The 13,633-nt window shown below is 36.6% G+C and overlaps 1 protein-coding gene across 1 annotated transcript in view; it reads left to right on the top strand.

Annotated features, from left to right (window-relative positions):
• Positions 1 to 13,633, top strand: part of CSMD2 (CUB and Sushi multiple domains 2) — a 1,001,023-nt gene that overhangs the window by 704,192 nt on the left and 283,198 nt on the right. The window contains exons 14-19 of the mRNA XM_051987630.1: positions 1,529 to 1,855; positions 4,440 to 4,634; positions 7,734 to 7,872; positions 8,312 to 8,499; positions 9,775 to 9,963; positions 10,149 to 10,265. Coding sequence (XP_051843590.1) covers positions 1,529 to 1,855; positions 4,440 to 4,634; positions 7,734 to 7,872; positions 8,312 to 8,499; positions 9,775 to 9,963; positions 10,149 to 10,265 — 1,155 coding nt within the window. The remainder of the gene's footprint in view (positions 1 to 1,528; positions 1,856 to 4,439; positions 4,635 to 7,733; positions 7,873 to 8,311; positions 8,500 to 9,774; positions 9,964 to 10,148; positions 10,266 to 13,633) is intronic.

Here is a 13,633-nt window from a genome sequence, read left to right as displayed (position 1 = left end):
TAGCTGCTAAAATGATTTTCATAAATGTCAGGCCTTTGTGGCACTCTAATATTAAAAAAATGCCAGTGACTTTCTATTACTTCTAGAATCACATAGAAATTCCTCTTTTCTAATATTTAAAGCCATTTTCTTTTTTACCCTGAGGCAAAAGGGGTTAAGTGACTTGCCCAAGGTCACACAGCTAGTAAGTGTCTAAGACCAGATTTGAACTCAGATCTTCCTGACTTCAGGGCTGGTGTTCTATCCACTGCACCACATAGCTGCCCCCCCTAAAGCCATTTTCAATCTTTCTCCAATCCACCTTTATAATGATATTATATTATGATACATTATGTTATGGTATATTATAGTATTATCGCACATCATGCTGTTAGCATATATACCATATGTCATAATCCTCTTCTTGGATTTTTTGATTCAGTCTACTTGTCCTATTTTGCTGTTCCTTACATAGTTAATTTTATTTGCTTTTTTCCATGAATTTTCATAATTTTCCTCTAAACTCAAAAGGCACGTCTTCTCTTTCCATCTCTTAAAATCCTTCAGAAATCATTCAAGCTCTACATTACACATAAGCCTTCTCTGTTGTCCTCAGTTGCTGGTGATCCCCATCCCAATAATCTTCTTTTTATTTTGTACACACTTATGTATATGTTTTCTCTCCCAGTAGATTTTAAGCTCTTAAAAATTGGAATGGTTTAATTTTTTTCCCCTGTATCTACCATAGTCCTAAGAATATAGTATGGGGTTTACCAAGTGTTTCTTGATTGAATGAGGAAATGAGGGAAATGATTTGTTCCTGGAGAAGTTTTCTTCTTGGAAATGCATCAATTCTTCAAACCATAGAAAGATAAGAAAACATTTGTCGAAATGTCTTGTAAGTAGAACAGGCCTTCCAAGGAAAAAATCTACTTCATATATTATCTTACTAATACTTGAGATTTCCTCATTAGTGATTTATTACTTTAGCTCAACATTATCCCTTCTAAGAGCTCTTTTTAAAAGTTTCTTCTTTCCCTCTGATGGCCATTTATTTCCCCACACCTCACTGAGAACTTATGAGTTTTATCATACCAGCCTTCTTTGGTCATTTCCCCATTCCAATGGGAGAGAATAGCAGGCTCCATTAGGTATAAAGGGAGGTGTTTCTGAAAGGTAAAAATATATTAAAAAGGACTGTATTCTCATTTATGGGACATTTTCTAATCTCAATGTTGATAATGAGCCCATGCCAGCTGAGTCTAGAATTTAGCCTAGAAATCAAACTAGGCTCTTCTAAGCATAACTCAGTTCCAATAGAAAACTAGAATAATTAGTTACTACTTTTTTTCCTGTAATTCTGTCTGTAAAATAAAACTGATATTTCTGGAATTCATATCATCTTCTTTTGTCTTCCTCCCCCCCACCTTTTTTTTTTTTTTTTACAAATTATAATAATAACATGAAAAGCCTAAGTAAGATCTTTGTTAGGGAAAGTGAGTGTTAAAAATTCAAACCTGACCTGAGATACTATTTTTTTTTTTTGCAGTTTCCTGCTTTTTCAACTTTACCAGCCCATCTGGTATCGTCTTATCCCCGAATTATCCTGAAGAATATGGCAATCACCTGCACTGTGTCTGGCTCATCCTTGCCAAGCCTGAGAGTCGCATCCACCTGGCCTTCAATGATATTGATGTGGAACCTCAATTTGATTTTCTGGCCATCAAAGATGGAGCTACAGCTGAGTCTCCTGTTCTGGGCACCTTCTCAGGAAGTCAGATACCTTCTTCACTTACTAGCAGTGGCCATGTGGCCCGCCTCGAGTTCCAGACAGATCACTCCACAGGGAAAAGAGGCTTTAACATCACCTTCACCAGTGAGTCAATACATCCTTCCTTAGTTTTCTTCTGTGGGTGTGGACCACAGGGAAGGAGGTAGGAAATTCTCCTATTAATCCAATAGGAGAGATGAAGGAGTAGAATAATGAAAATTACTCTCTGAAAAAAATAGGGAAGCAATATAATACCAAGGTCTAGAGAGAATACAGGATGTGGTTAGCTCCAGAAAGTGCATGAGATTCTGGGATGATTAAGGCTTTTTTCCTCTTGTCACACTGTAATTTCTTGTCCTGCCAATGAAATATTCTTGCCCATGTTATTTAGTATCCATTGCAGGAGTCTACAATCATTTTTCCTGTTTACTAGCTCCTTACCTTCTGAAGACTGTGGCAGGTGTTGGGTCAGACCAATAAAGAAAGGAGAAAGAAATAAAGGACAGTTTATGTTAAAAAGAAAAAAAAAAGGATCCAGAATGTTTTAGTGGGCTATAAACTCAGTTTAATGCAGCATTATGTAATAGCAGCCTGAAAGAGCCTGTTTGATTTTAAGATGCACTAATAGGAACATAGTGCCCAGAATGTGTGAGGTTATGGTCCCATTGTATTCTGCCCTGGTCAGACTCCATCTGGAATATTGTATTCTATTCTGGGCACCACATTTTAGGAGGGACATTAACATATTGGAATATACCCAGAGTAAGAAAGACAGGTGACTAGAGATCATTTTATATGAAAATGAACTGAAAGAAGCAGTGTTCTTTAGTTTGAGCATGTTTGAAAGGTGGAAAAGGATTAGTTTATTTCTGGAGCTAGGGACAATGGATAGAAAATAGTTATTAGCAGAAAGTCTCCACTGCTTGAAGATGGCCCTGAGCTTCTGGACTTGCATAGTCATGCTGTGTGACTGATTTGTTTATCAGTTCTTTTGATAGCAACTGAATGGGTAATAGTTGGAATTGTGTGTCTGTGAGTATGTGATATGTATATATGTATGTATTTCTGTCACATATTTCAAAACGCATATACTCATGGAACTCATGGAACCTCAGACTTGGAAGTATTTACAATATGTCAAAATCAAACTTCTAAATATAAGAATCCTTTCCATACCCTCTAGATGATATGTGATCATCCAATCTGTTTGAATACTTCCGATATTCAAAAGTTCACTTTCCCTTGAAGCAGCCCTTTTCATTATTAGATACTTAATTTTTAGAAATTTTTTCTTGTAATAACAATGGCAACATATATTTATATAGTATTTTAAGGTTTACTTTTTGTGATAAATGTTATTAGAGAGGGAGAGAAAGAGAGAGAGATCACTAACAACTTCAGATAGCAAATTCTGGTGTCTCAGAAGGCTTCCTGTAGGACCTGGTACTTGAGCTTATGCTTGAACCATTTTGAAGATTTTAAGAGGTAGTAAAGGGGAGGGAATGTATTCAGGTAGGGGAGGCAATTTATAGGAAGGCAAAGAGAATAATACTCACTCTCCCTGACTAGCTCATTACAATTCCAAAGCCCCAACTGTTTGGCCTGAGTTGTATCTGTTGGTGTGAAGCAAGAACATTATTAGCAGCAGTTTGAGTGTAGATATTTCATTTAAAATTTCTTGTGTCCTGTGTGTGTGTGTGTGTGTGTGTGTGTAAGGAAAAAAAAACAGATGAATAGAGTGATAGTTTTTTAACATTGATAGTTCATAGTAAAAAAAAAAAAGCTAGAAAACACTTGATGTACTTAGCCAACATTGTTCCTTTAAAGGCAATGTTTTTCAAGGCATTTGCACTGCTAGTTCATTCAAGGCTTGGCCATTCATCGAAATTGCTTGCAGCAACAATTAATTCTCCTATCTAATGGCTGATGACAAATTTTACTAAGTTTTTGCCATAGGTTTTTTACTTTCTGAGTCAGACTAAAACAGTTAAGACATAGCTTCAGGTCTTTATCCTTTTCTATTTATCTTAGAACTTTCCTTACCACAAAATTTCAAGAATGTGAAAATAAAATTTAAAAAAGAATAAAGAAAAATTAGATTCTTCCATGAACTATCAGGTCATTCAGGCACAAAACAAGTTTTTCATTGGAAACATGCTAAAGTTCATGGGTATCTGCTTTTAGAAGACCAGTTATAAGTGACAAAGAGAGACAAGGGAATTATTTACAATGTGTTGAAAGATCTTTATTTTAAGGAACCATTCTTACCTGCTTGGGGGTGGCTGAAATAACTCCTGTCTTGGAGGAAGGGAAATGGGAAAACATAATTTCAGGTGAGATTACGTAGACTGCTTTTCTCTTGTTAACCACTTTGTCTAATCTTCTATGGAGATGTGTTATAATATTATGGAGGGTTTAAGAAGTGGGCAGTAGATTTGAACTTATAGTTTATTCAATTGATCTTGAATCGGTGGATTCTAGGGGGAAAAAAATCCTCTTTCTATAATCAAGTACCTCGTTCCTGGGCTGGACCCAGGTTTAGAGTGGGAGGTGGAAAGAAGGCTACTTTGTCTTCCCCTCCATTGCAGGCTTTGGGGAAAGCATTGGCGGAGGTCCGGGCTTGGTGACTCTGATGTGGTGGCTTTATTTCTGGAGTCAGCCCAGGCTAACCAGCCTCCATCTTACACAGCATTCCGACACAACGAGTGTCCTGACCCCGGTGTTCCTGTGAATGGCAAACGATTTGGTGACAGCCTCCAGTTGGGCAGCTCCATCTCCTTTCTCTGTGATGAGGGCTTCCTGGGGACTCATGGCTCAGAGACAGTGACTTGCATCTTAAAAGAGGGCAGTGTGGTTTGGAACAATGCTGTGCTTCGATGTGAAGGTACCTATGTTCTGCAAGGGGTATGGTTTTCATTGTGGGGGGAAAGGAAGCTGGGAAGTTGTCACAGGAGAATTTTGGTCAACGAAGTTTAAATGATTCATGCACCTCTTTAAAGATCCCTCTGCCCTGCACCATGTTAAAAATTATTCAATATATATTGTGGCTGGTAATGGTGAATGCATAACTCCCTTAGAGACTTATGTTTTAGAACAGAAGACTATGCCCCAAGGAATAAGCTCTAAGGTCAGGTAGCTCAATATAACAAAAATGGTTCTGGACATGAATTTAGCAAAGATAGCTTCTTTTCCATCTTTGCCACTTGATAACCGTGACCTTGGACAAATCACTCTACTTTCTTAAATGTCAGTGCCCTCATCTATAAAAAGGGCTCTGACAAGATAGCAGATGTTTAAGTGCTCTCTAAGTTATAAAGTGCTATATAACTATAAAACATAATATATTATTAGAGTGATGATGAAATTTCAGACATTTGGTAAATCATGATAGGGGAAGTCTTTTTTTTTTTTTTTTTTTTTTTTTTTTTTTTTTGCCTAGGATGTCTCCTCAGTGCTTCAGAACTCAAAGTACATCGAGATGGATTTTCTCTTTGCAAGGCCTCTACATTGACTTTAGGTAGAATGATAATTCAGAGACCTGACACCATGCTGTTTTTCTCTTGTAATCTTGAGAGCCTGACAAACTGTAGTTTGAGTGTTTTCTCTAGATTATTTATTCTATCTGGATACCTACTATTTTCATTATCCATTTCACTAAAGATCATTAACCAAACACTCTAGCTTTCTTTCAAGTCCCAGATAAACCCTAAATTCTACCTTTTACAAGAAACCTTTTCTAATTCCCCTTAATGCTAATGCTTTCCCTCTAAGTTTATAGCCACTTTATCCTATACATATTTTACCTGTACATAGTTGTTTGTATGTTCTCTCCTCCTTTAGATTATAGGCTCCTTGAGAACTAGGACTCTTTTTTTTTTTTTTTTTGCTTTTTCTTTACATATCCAGAAGAGTACCTAGCACATGATACTGCAAATATTTATATGAACAAAATAGGCTCCTAGATGGTAAATGACTTGTACAGAGATAGTATCAAAGCCAGAACTAGCATTATAGGTCTCTGGACTTCCAGTTTAAGGTATTTTCCATGGCCCCATGCATGTGACAATTAGTATTTACTTAGCTCTTAGTAAAGAGATTATATACCTGAAAAAATACTTAAGAAAGATATATCCTAAAATATATATCATAAAAGCATGACTACAGGTTTGAGCATGGAGTGCCTGTGGACTGCATTAAGAATATTGACCTCAGTGAAATTGAAGCAGGCCAAAATCTGAGGTTGGGGAAAAAAAGGTGTAAGACCTGGAGGGGGATGATTGTTGGGAGTTAAGAATGAGGCTTCGAATACTAGGCAGAAGATTTACAACTTAATTATAGGCTATAGCAAGTTCTTGGCAGTTTGATCATTTTGTTGTTATTTAGTTGTTTGAGTCATGTCTGTTCCTTATCTCATTTGGAGTTTACAAGGCAAAGATACTGGAAAAGCCATTTTCCTTTTCTAGCTCAGTTTACAGATGAGGACACTGAGTCACACAAGGTATTACACAGGATTACACAGATAGGAAATATCTGAGACTGGATTTGAACTCAGGTGGTTGAATCTTCCCAACTCTAAGTTTGGCAAAATGACTTTAAAGGTCACCTAGGCCAATCCCTCTATTTATAGATGAAGAAACTGAGTTCCAAAGAGATAGTGATTTGTCTCAAGTCACATTTCTATTAAGTACCATTTGAGCAGAATAAATTCTTCTGTGTTGTGTTGCTTCTTTTATAGTTCATAAGGTAAAATGGTGATGTAGCTAGATAGCTAGCTCATGTTTCTATACATGGAGCTTCCTTTCCAAAATTCCACTTTTAACCAATGAATGATAGTGTTATTCTCTCTAATCACTTGGACTAGAAATTTTAAGAGTCATTTTTAATCATCCATTCTCATCCCTTTATCTAGATAATTACCAAACCTTATTGATTTTCCCCTGTAATACCTTTCTTATCTACCCTTTTCCATTCCTGCTTCTACCCATAAACCAATGTCTGGAGTACCAACTCAATCTCCTGGTCTCTTCCGTCCTTTGGTTCATACTGTACAGGTTCTGGGCTTAGTCTTCCCAAATTAGTGCTTTCATCATGCTGCTCCTCTGTTCAAGAAGCTTGAAAAGATCTGTTTTGTCATGTTAATGACAAGTCCAAACTTCTCTGCTTTTCATAAATACTATGTTAAAAAGACTATGAAAAGCACTGGGGATACAAAGTCACAAATGAAATAGTCTCTAACCCTAAGGAATTCACATTCTATGGTTACATGAACAGAATACAAAATATTTACAATGCAATTTTGGGGAAGGGCACTAGCAATAGAGGTCATCAGAAAAGACGGATTTTATGAAGTGAAGATGAATTGGGGAATAGAGGAGAGCATTCTAGATTGGGGGTGGGGGATAATTTATACTAACATATGGAGGTGGGAGATAGCATGTCACATATGAGAAATACCAAATAAATCAGTTTAAGTGGAATAGCAGGTAAAGGGGAATACTGTCCACTGAGGCTGGAAAGGTAGCATGAAGCCAAGGTGTAAAGGGCTTTAAATGCCAAGTAGCAGAGTTTATATTTTATATGAACTGGGGGCAAAAGGGATCCACTGAAGCTTTCTGAGCAGAGCAGAGCAGAACAGTTTACCAGCTGTGTTGAGAATTAATCATAGAGGAGAGATTCTAGCAGCAGTGATAAGTGACAAAATAAATGAAGGCTACTTATACTTTGGTTTTCTTATTTTCATTTTATCCTTTTAAGTCCCAGATAATATGACTGGGCAAAGTCAGTGAAGTTCTTTTCCTGGAAAGAATTAATAGTTCCTTTTTTAACTTTCTTTTTTCAAAAAAAGAAAAGAAAAGCATTACTATGTCAACTATACAAAATTTTATAGATTGGAGGAATTTGGAAGCATGTCTTCATCTAAAAGCAACTACTATATCATCAATTTGAGATCTGTGTTGACTTTTTTCCTGCCTCTCCTCAACAGCACCCTGTGGTGGTCACTTGACATCTCCCAGTGGCACTATCCTTTCTCCTGGTTGGCCTGGCTTCTACAAGGATGCGCTGAATTGTGTGTGGGTGATTGAAGCTCAGCCAGGATACCCCATCAAAATCACTTTTGACAGGTGCTTATGAACACAACTTGACATGGGAAGGACAAGAAGGGACTTTTGGGGGAAGGGGAAAGAGAAAATGAAATATTTCTGTGACTTCAGAAAGATGTCTTCCTAATTCTGAAAAGGAGAATTTTGAGTCCCAGATACATAGCTAATGTTGGTCCCAAACTTTGCAGCGATCACAGATCTGGGCCTTAGAGCTTCTTGAATGCAGTAGAACAACTTGTAACACAGACCATCCAAACTAGCCTTCCCAAATGTATTCCTCTTTCCAGAAACCTAAATTCACAAAGAAATCACAGAACTTCAAAATTGGAATGTACTTCTGAGTCTATCTTATTCCCTTCAATTCTGAACAAAAATCCTCTTTCTAACTTAGGATTTTTGTCATTCTCAAAGGATGAGAACTTCATTATTTAAGTAAGATTTTTTTTTTGTTTCCTGGCAGATTTAAAACAGAAGTCAACTATGATACTTTGGAGGTCCGAGATGGACGTACATATTCATCACCCTTGATAGGGGTCTACCATGGGACTCAGGTTCCCCAGTTCCTCATCAGCACTAGCAACTACCTCTATCTCCTCTTCTCTACCGACAAGAGCCATTCGGACATTGGCTTCCAGATCCGATATGAGAGTGAGTGTTGCAAGGGAGGGAAAGTGAATGATCTAAAGGCCCTCTCCTTGATGGTGAGGGAAAGGATTCCTTATTTCTCTGAAAGCTAAGGATAAAATATCTCAGTACCAATTTTACCATGATTCTATTATGTTTATATGCATGTTTTACTCACAGAGTCATAGATAGATGTTACCTTAGAGATTGACTGTACCCAACCGTTTACTGTAAGGGTCAGCTCAGAGAGGAAAGTGATCCACTTAGGTCAGAGTGATTAATAATAGATCCAGGATTAAAACAAAATTATAATTAGTATTACCAATACCTTATCCTCCCATTATATCATTTCATGTTTTATATTTAAAGGATCTACCTGAACCAACTACTGTTTACTTAGTACTGCATTATGCCAGCATGTCTCTTACTCTTTTTGTGGGGAGGAGCAATTGCTTGTTCTTACCTTGCCCACAGATAACAAGTAATTCTTCTCTCTGAGAATAGAACAAAAAGAAATTGCTTTGAAGAGTTCAGAAAATTGTTATGTATTATGGCTGGTGTCTGAGAGGACTGCAGTGAGTTGAGAGCTCAGGAGGAGATAAGTATCCAGGTGGAATTGTGCATAGTATTAACTCATTTCTTTGAGATATTTCTCTTTTTAGCAAAGAAAATAGCTAGAGTATGAGAAACAAAAAAATTATATTAGCACTTCTGGGACCTGCAATTAACTTGGACATTTAGGGAAATTGTATAATATGAATAGTTCTAGTCTTTGATCAAAATAACCAGATTGACAAGCAGAGAGAAGGTAGGTACATAGGCTGGCTAAGTTCACAGGGCTTTGCAATGCACCAGTAGAATCTTAATTACTTCCTTACTGTGTAACAATTCTACTTTTTGATGCTCCCTCTTCAGAAATAATTCAAAAAAAGTTTTGGCATTTATACTTCTTGAGTGCTGAATGTGTATTTTTTGACCAGGTTGCCTGGGAAACAGTGGGACTGACAAGGGAGTTTTCTATAATTTGTATATGTTTGAGAACTTTCTTACCCCAAGGATATAATACTGTTGGATCATGGGTATCTTGATAAGTAGAAATCCTTGAAAGGATAGTTTTTATTTGCATCACTTCTCTCTCCATCCCTTTTCTCCACTTTCCCAAAATAATTAACAAACTAAATTGTCTAAGCCTAGGTCATAACATTAGATTATTCTGGCTGTTTGTAACATACTGTTTTCAGCTGTGAGTCCCTTGCTATATGTGTGTATTTTCTTTTATCTGTGGATTCTCTGTTCCAGCTGTGACAATACAGTCAGACCACTGTTTAGACCCTGGGATCCCTGTGAATGGTCATCGTCATGGAAATGACTTCTATGTTGGTGCTTTGGTGACCTTTAGTTGTGATTCTGGTTATACTCTAAGTGATGCTGAGGCACTGGAGTGTGAGCCCAACTTTCAGTGGAGCCGAGCCCTTCCCAGCTGTGAAGGTAAGTTGGGAAATGGGGAGACTGGATCTTGTTTTTTTCCCATCTACATTTGTGTAGGGGCAAAGAAGTATGGGGAGGACCAGGTGTAATCCTAGGTTCTAACTGGTATAGTTACTTTGGACTTTCTGAAAACATATAAGTCATCCTTTCATCCTCTCATGGCCCCTTTTCTCCTGTTCCTGCAGCTCTTTGTGGTGGCTTCATCCAAGGCTCCAGTGGCACTATCCTCTCACCAGGCTTTCCTGATTTCTATCCTAACAACTTGAACTGTACTTGGGTGATCGAAACATCACATGGCAAAGGTGAGCCTCAAAATCTTCTGGAGATTTCCAGCAAAATGTCTTGCTAAAGTGGGGCATATCTGATTACATAATAGATGTAATCTGTTAGAGGCACTTTTACTACAAGTCATAGCCCTTTTCCCAGTCTTCATAGCCTCTTTTGGGTCATATAGTGTAGAATTACCGGGAGATGACAGGTATCTGGTATGGGGAGTAAGTGAGCAGCATCAGATCTGGGCTAAAATAGAGCATATGTAGCATTGGGTGAGCCTTGAGGTTGGTATCACCTTCATTTAAGTCAACTTTTCCCAGTTGGTATGTAGGAACTCATATTGTTTTATTAATTCACTGGATGTCAGTTTCTGACTGTGAATCTGGAATGGATCGACACAGTCTTTCACAGGTTCCTTGCCTTCCTAGTACTGTTTTATGGTCTCAATCTTCAACAGTTTTCAAATCTATAAAATCTACCAAAATCCCTTCACATAATCCTTTGTTTCTCCCTCTACTATATTGTATCCTTAATTATTTAGGTGTTCCAAAAATTCTTTACAATTTAATAGCTTTTGCTATCTTGGGGAGGAAAAAGAGAGGGAAGAAAGGAAGAAAAAATTGGAACAAAAGATTTTGCAAAGGTGACTGTTGAAAACTATCTTTTCATGTATTTGGGAAAAAAATAAAATATTATTATCATTATTATTTTTTGCTGAGGCAATTATGTTAAGTCACTTTGCCCAGTATCACACATCTAGGAAGTGTTAAGTGTCTGAGACTAGATTTGAACTCAGGTCCTCCTGACTTCAGCTGCCTCCAAATAAAATATTATTTTAAAAAAAGATTTAGTAGCTTAAAACTATAGTCAGACTTGTAAGATGACCTCTGCATATAGAGAGGTTCATCAAGTATATTATTCCCTAAGAAGTAGGCATAGTGTTGGACAGGGCTTAGAGTCAGGAAGATCCAGGAAGACACATTATGCTTGAGACATTTGCTCTTTGTATTACCCTGAGTAAAACTTTTAACATTTTCTAAGACTTTTCGTTTGTAAAATTGAGATAATGCTATCTCATGAGGTTGTCATGAGGATAAAATGACATATAATATGCTTTGAAAACTTTTTTTTTTGAAAAACCTTTCTAAAATCAGCTATTATTGTTGTTCTTATTGATTGGAAATGCCCTGGGATTAAGATCCATAAATATTTTCTATTCAAAGAAATTTATTCCTTAGTTTAACTAGTTAATATTTAGGATACTAATATTACTATGAGGAGAAAGCTTCTCCCTTTCCCCCTCCCTCTTTGTTTTGATACAGGGAGAAATATTGCTTCTTCTTACTATTATGTAGTTGGGCAAACTGAAACCTGTGGTATTCAGAGGTTTTACATTTAATGAAATGCCTAAAGTAGGACTGACTCTCAGATTAACAATTTGACCTTCATAGAAGAACAAAGACGAAATGCCCTTTTAGGAATTATCTATAAAATTCGGGGAAATATTTTTCAAGCAATGTTTACCCTTATTAAGACAATACATCTTTTGAAATGTGGTTGCAAATGGAACATTTACTATTTTCTCAACAAATTCCCCACCCACACCCCAAGTTGACAAGTGTTGGACTTGGAGTCAAGAATATCTGAGTTCAGATTCTCACAGTAAATAAGTATGTGAACCTGGACAAGACATTTAACCTCTTTTGGTTTCATTTTCCTTATCTATAAAATGGGGAATTATAATAATAGCTCCTACCTCACAAAGTTTTGATTATGATCACATTGTATTTTTGGAAGGAGCAAATTTGAAAGGGCTATGTTATGTTAGATGTTCAGATTAGACTATCAATCATAGATATTTTGAATCAACTTTTTTTAAACTACTTTGCTTATTCCTGATGACACCAAAACCATTCCAAACATCTTCACTGATGTCTGTTCCTTTTTTTCCTAACAAAGCTAAGAGACAGTATTGTTAAGTTCTTTGCCAGCACTGGAACATTTTTGCTACTTCCATTCTTCACTAAGTCTTTTACCTTTCAAATCTGTGTAGTCTTTTTATACATCTATATTCTCATTCCTGTTACCTGCCAATGTCCAAGTTGCTTTACTAAATTTCTTATTGATTCTGGAAAGTGATTGATTCATCCTTGGGAAATTTGTTTTTCATGTGAGCTACCCATCAGATAGCCTGTCTACCTAATTTTTCAATCTCATACTGTTTCATATACTGTCACGACATAAGTTTTTACAGATTTATACTATTTCCAAACACTTTGAATTTTGACTCTTAGACTACAAACTTTTATCTTTCCACATTTCCATTTTTATAGCCTACTCTCAAATAAAGTTACTTTTCATCCTTATTGTAACATTGTTTTTTTTGGCTCATGCCCAAGTTTTATCTTATGTTTTTTTCATCAATCATTCCTCTTTTAAATCTGGAACATTTTTAATCCTTATCTTCTGATATCCCCTAATATCTGATTCCTCTATTTTGGCTCCTAAGTGACTGTGTGTTTCTGGAGAAAGCCATAAAATGAAATTGATTTTTCTCATCACAAATTTATGGCATATAATTTCTCCCATGATTTTTGCTAAATGACAATTGTTCTTGTTTTTGTAATTGATTTGGGACCTCCTTTCTTACCAGGTTCGTTGTAAACAATTTCTTTTATGTTCTCAACCACATTCCTATTCCCTACTTTTATAGTCAATGATATCTTTGTTACCTAGAATTTTAAATGTCATCTGATTGAGTTCTCCAGTTCTACTTCTTCACATTTCAAAACTTCTTGGTCTCATTCTGGAGATGAATTTTTCACCTTGGAACCTTTATCCATTCTAGCCCAGTTCTGTTATTTGTGAGTTTATCCTGGGCCTTTGGAAGGAGATTCACGCAGGCTAACTTTCTCTTCCTAAGCTATAATCTTGGCTTTTTTAAAATTAGATACACTCTGACTGGCTTTTTAGCTTTCTTTTGTGTGGTGCCTTTTCCTATTGGAATATAAATTTCTTGAGGGCAGAGACTCTCATTTTTAGTTTGTATTTGTATATATATAGTGCTTAGCACAATACCAGGCACTTAGTGAATATGTCTTGCTTTGCTTTGTCCTCTCTTTCCTTTGATCACAGAAGATATATTTTTACTACATTTTAAAGTTAATATTTTCACCTAGGACTTTGGTCTTATTTGCTCCTGCTTCTTCCAGAACCTTGTTATAGTATTCATTCCTTGTCTCATAATCACATTTTCTCACTTGAGTCTTATATACTCTTAAAAACATGTTTAGATGGGGGCAGAAAGGTGGTGCAGTGGATAGAGCACCAGTCCTCAAATCAGGACGACTTGAACCCGAATTCAAATCTGACCTCAGACACTTAACACTTCCTAGCT

Source organism: Antechinus flavipes, chromosome 3 (genome assembly GCF_016432865.1).
Source record: "Antechinus flavipes isolate AdamAnt ecotype Samford, QLD, Australia chromosome 3, AdamAnt_v2, whole genome shotgun sequence".
Classification (NCBI taxonomy): Eukaryota; Metazoa; Chordata; class Mammalia; order Dasyuromorphia; family Dasyuridae; genus Antechinus; species Antechinus flavipes.
The sequence above is the reverse complement of the archived record's forward strand: the minus strand, read 5'-3'. Positions and strand labels throughout refer to the sequence as shown.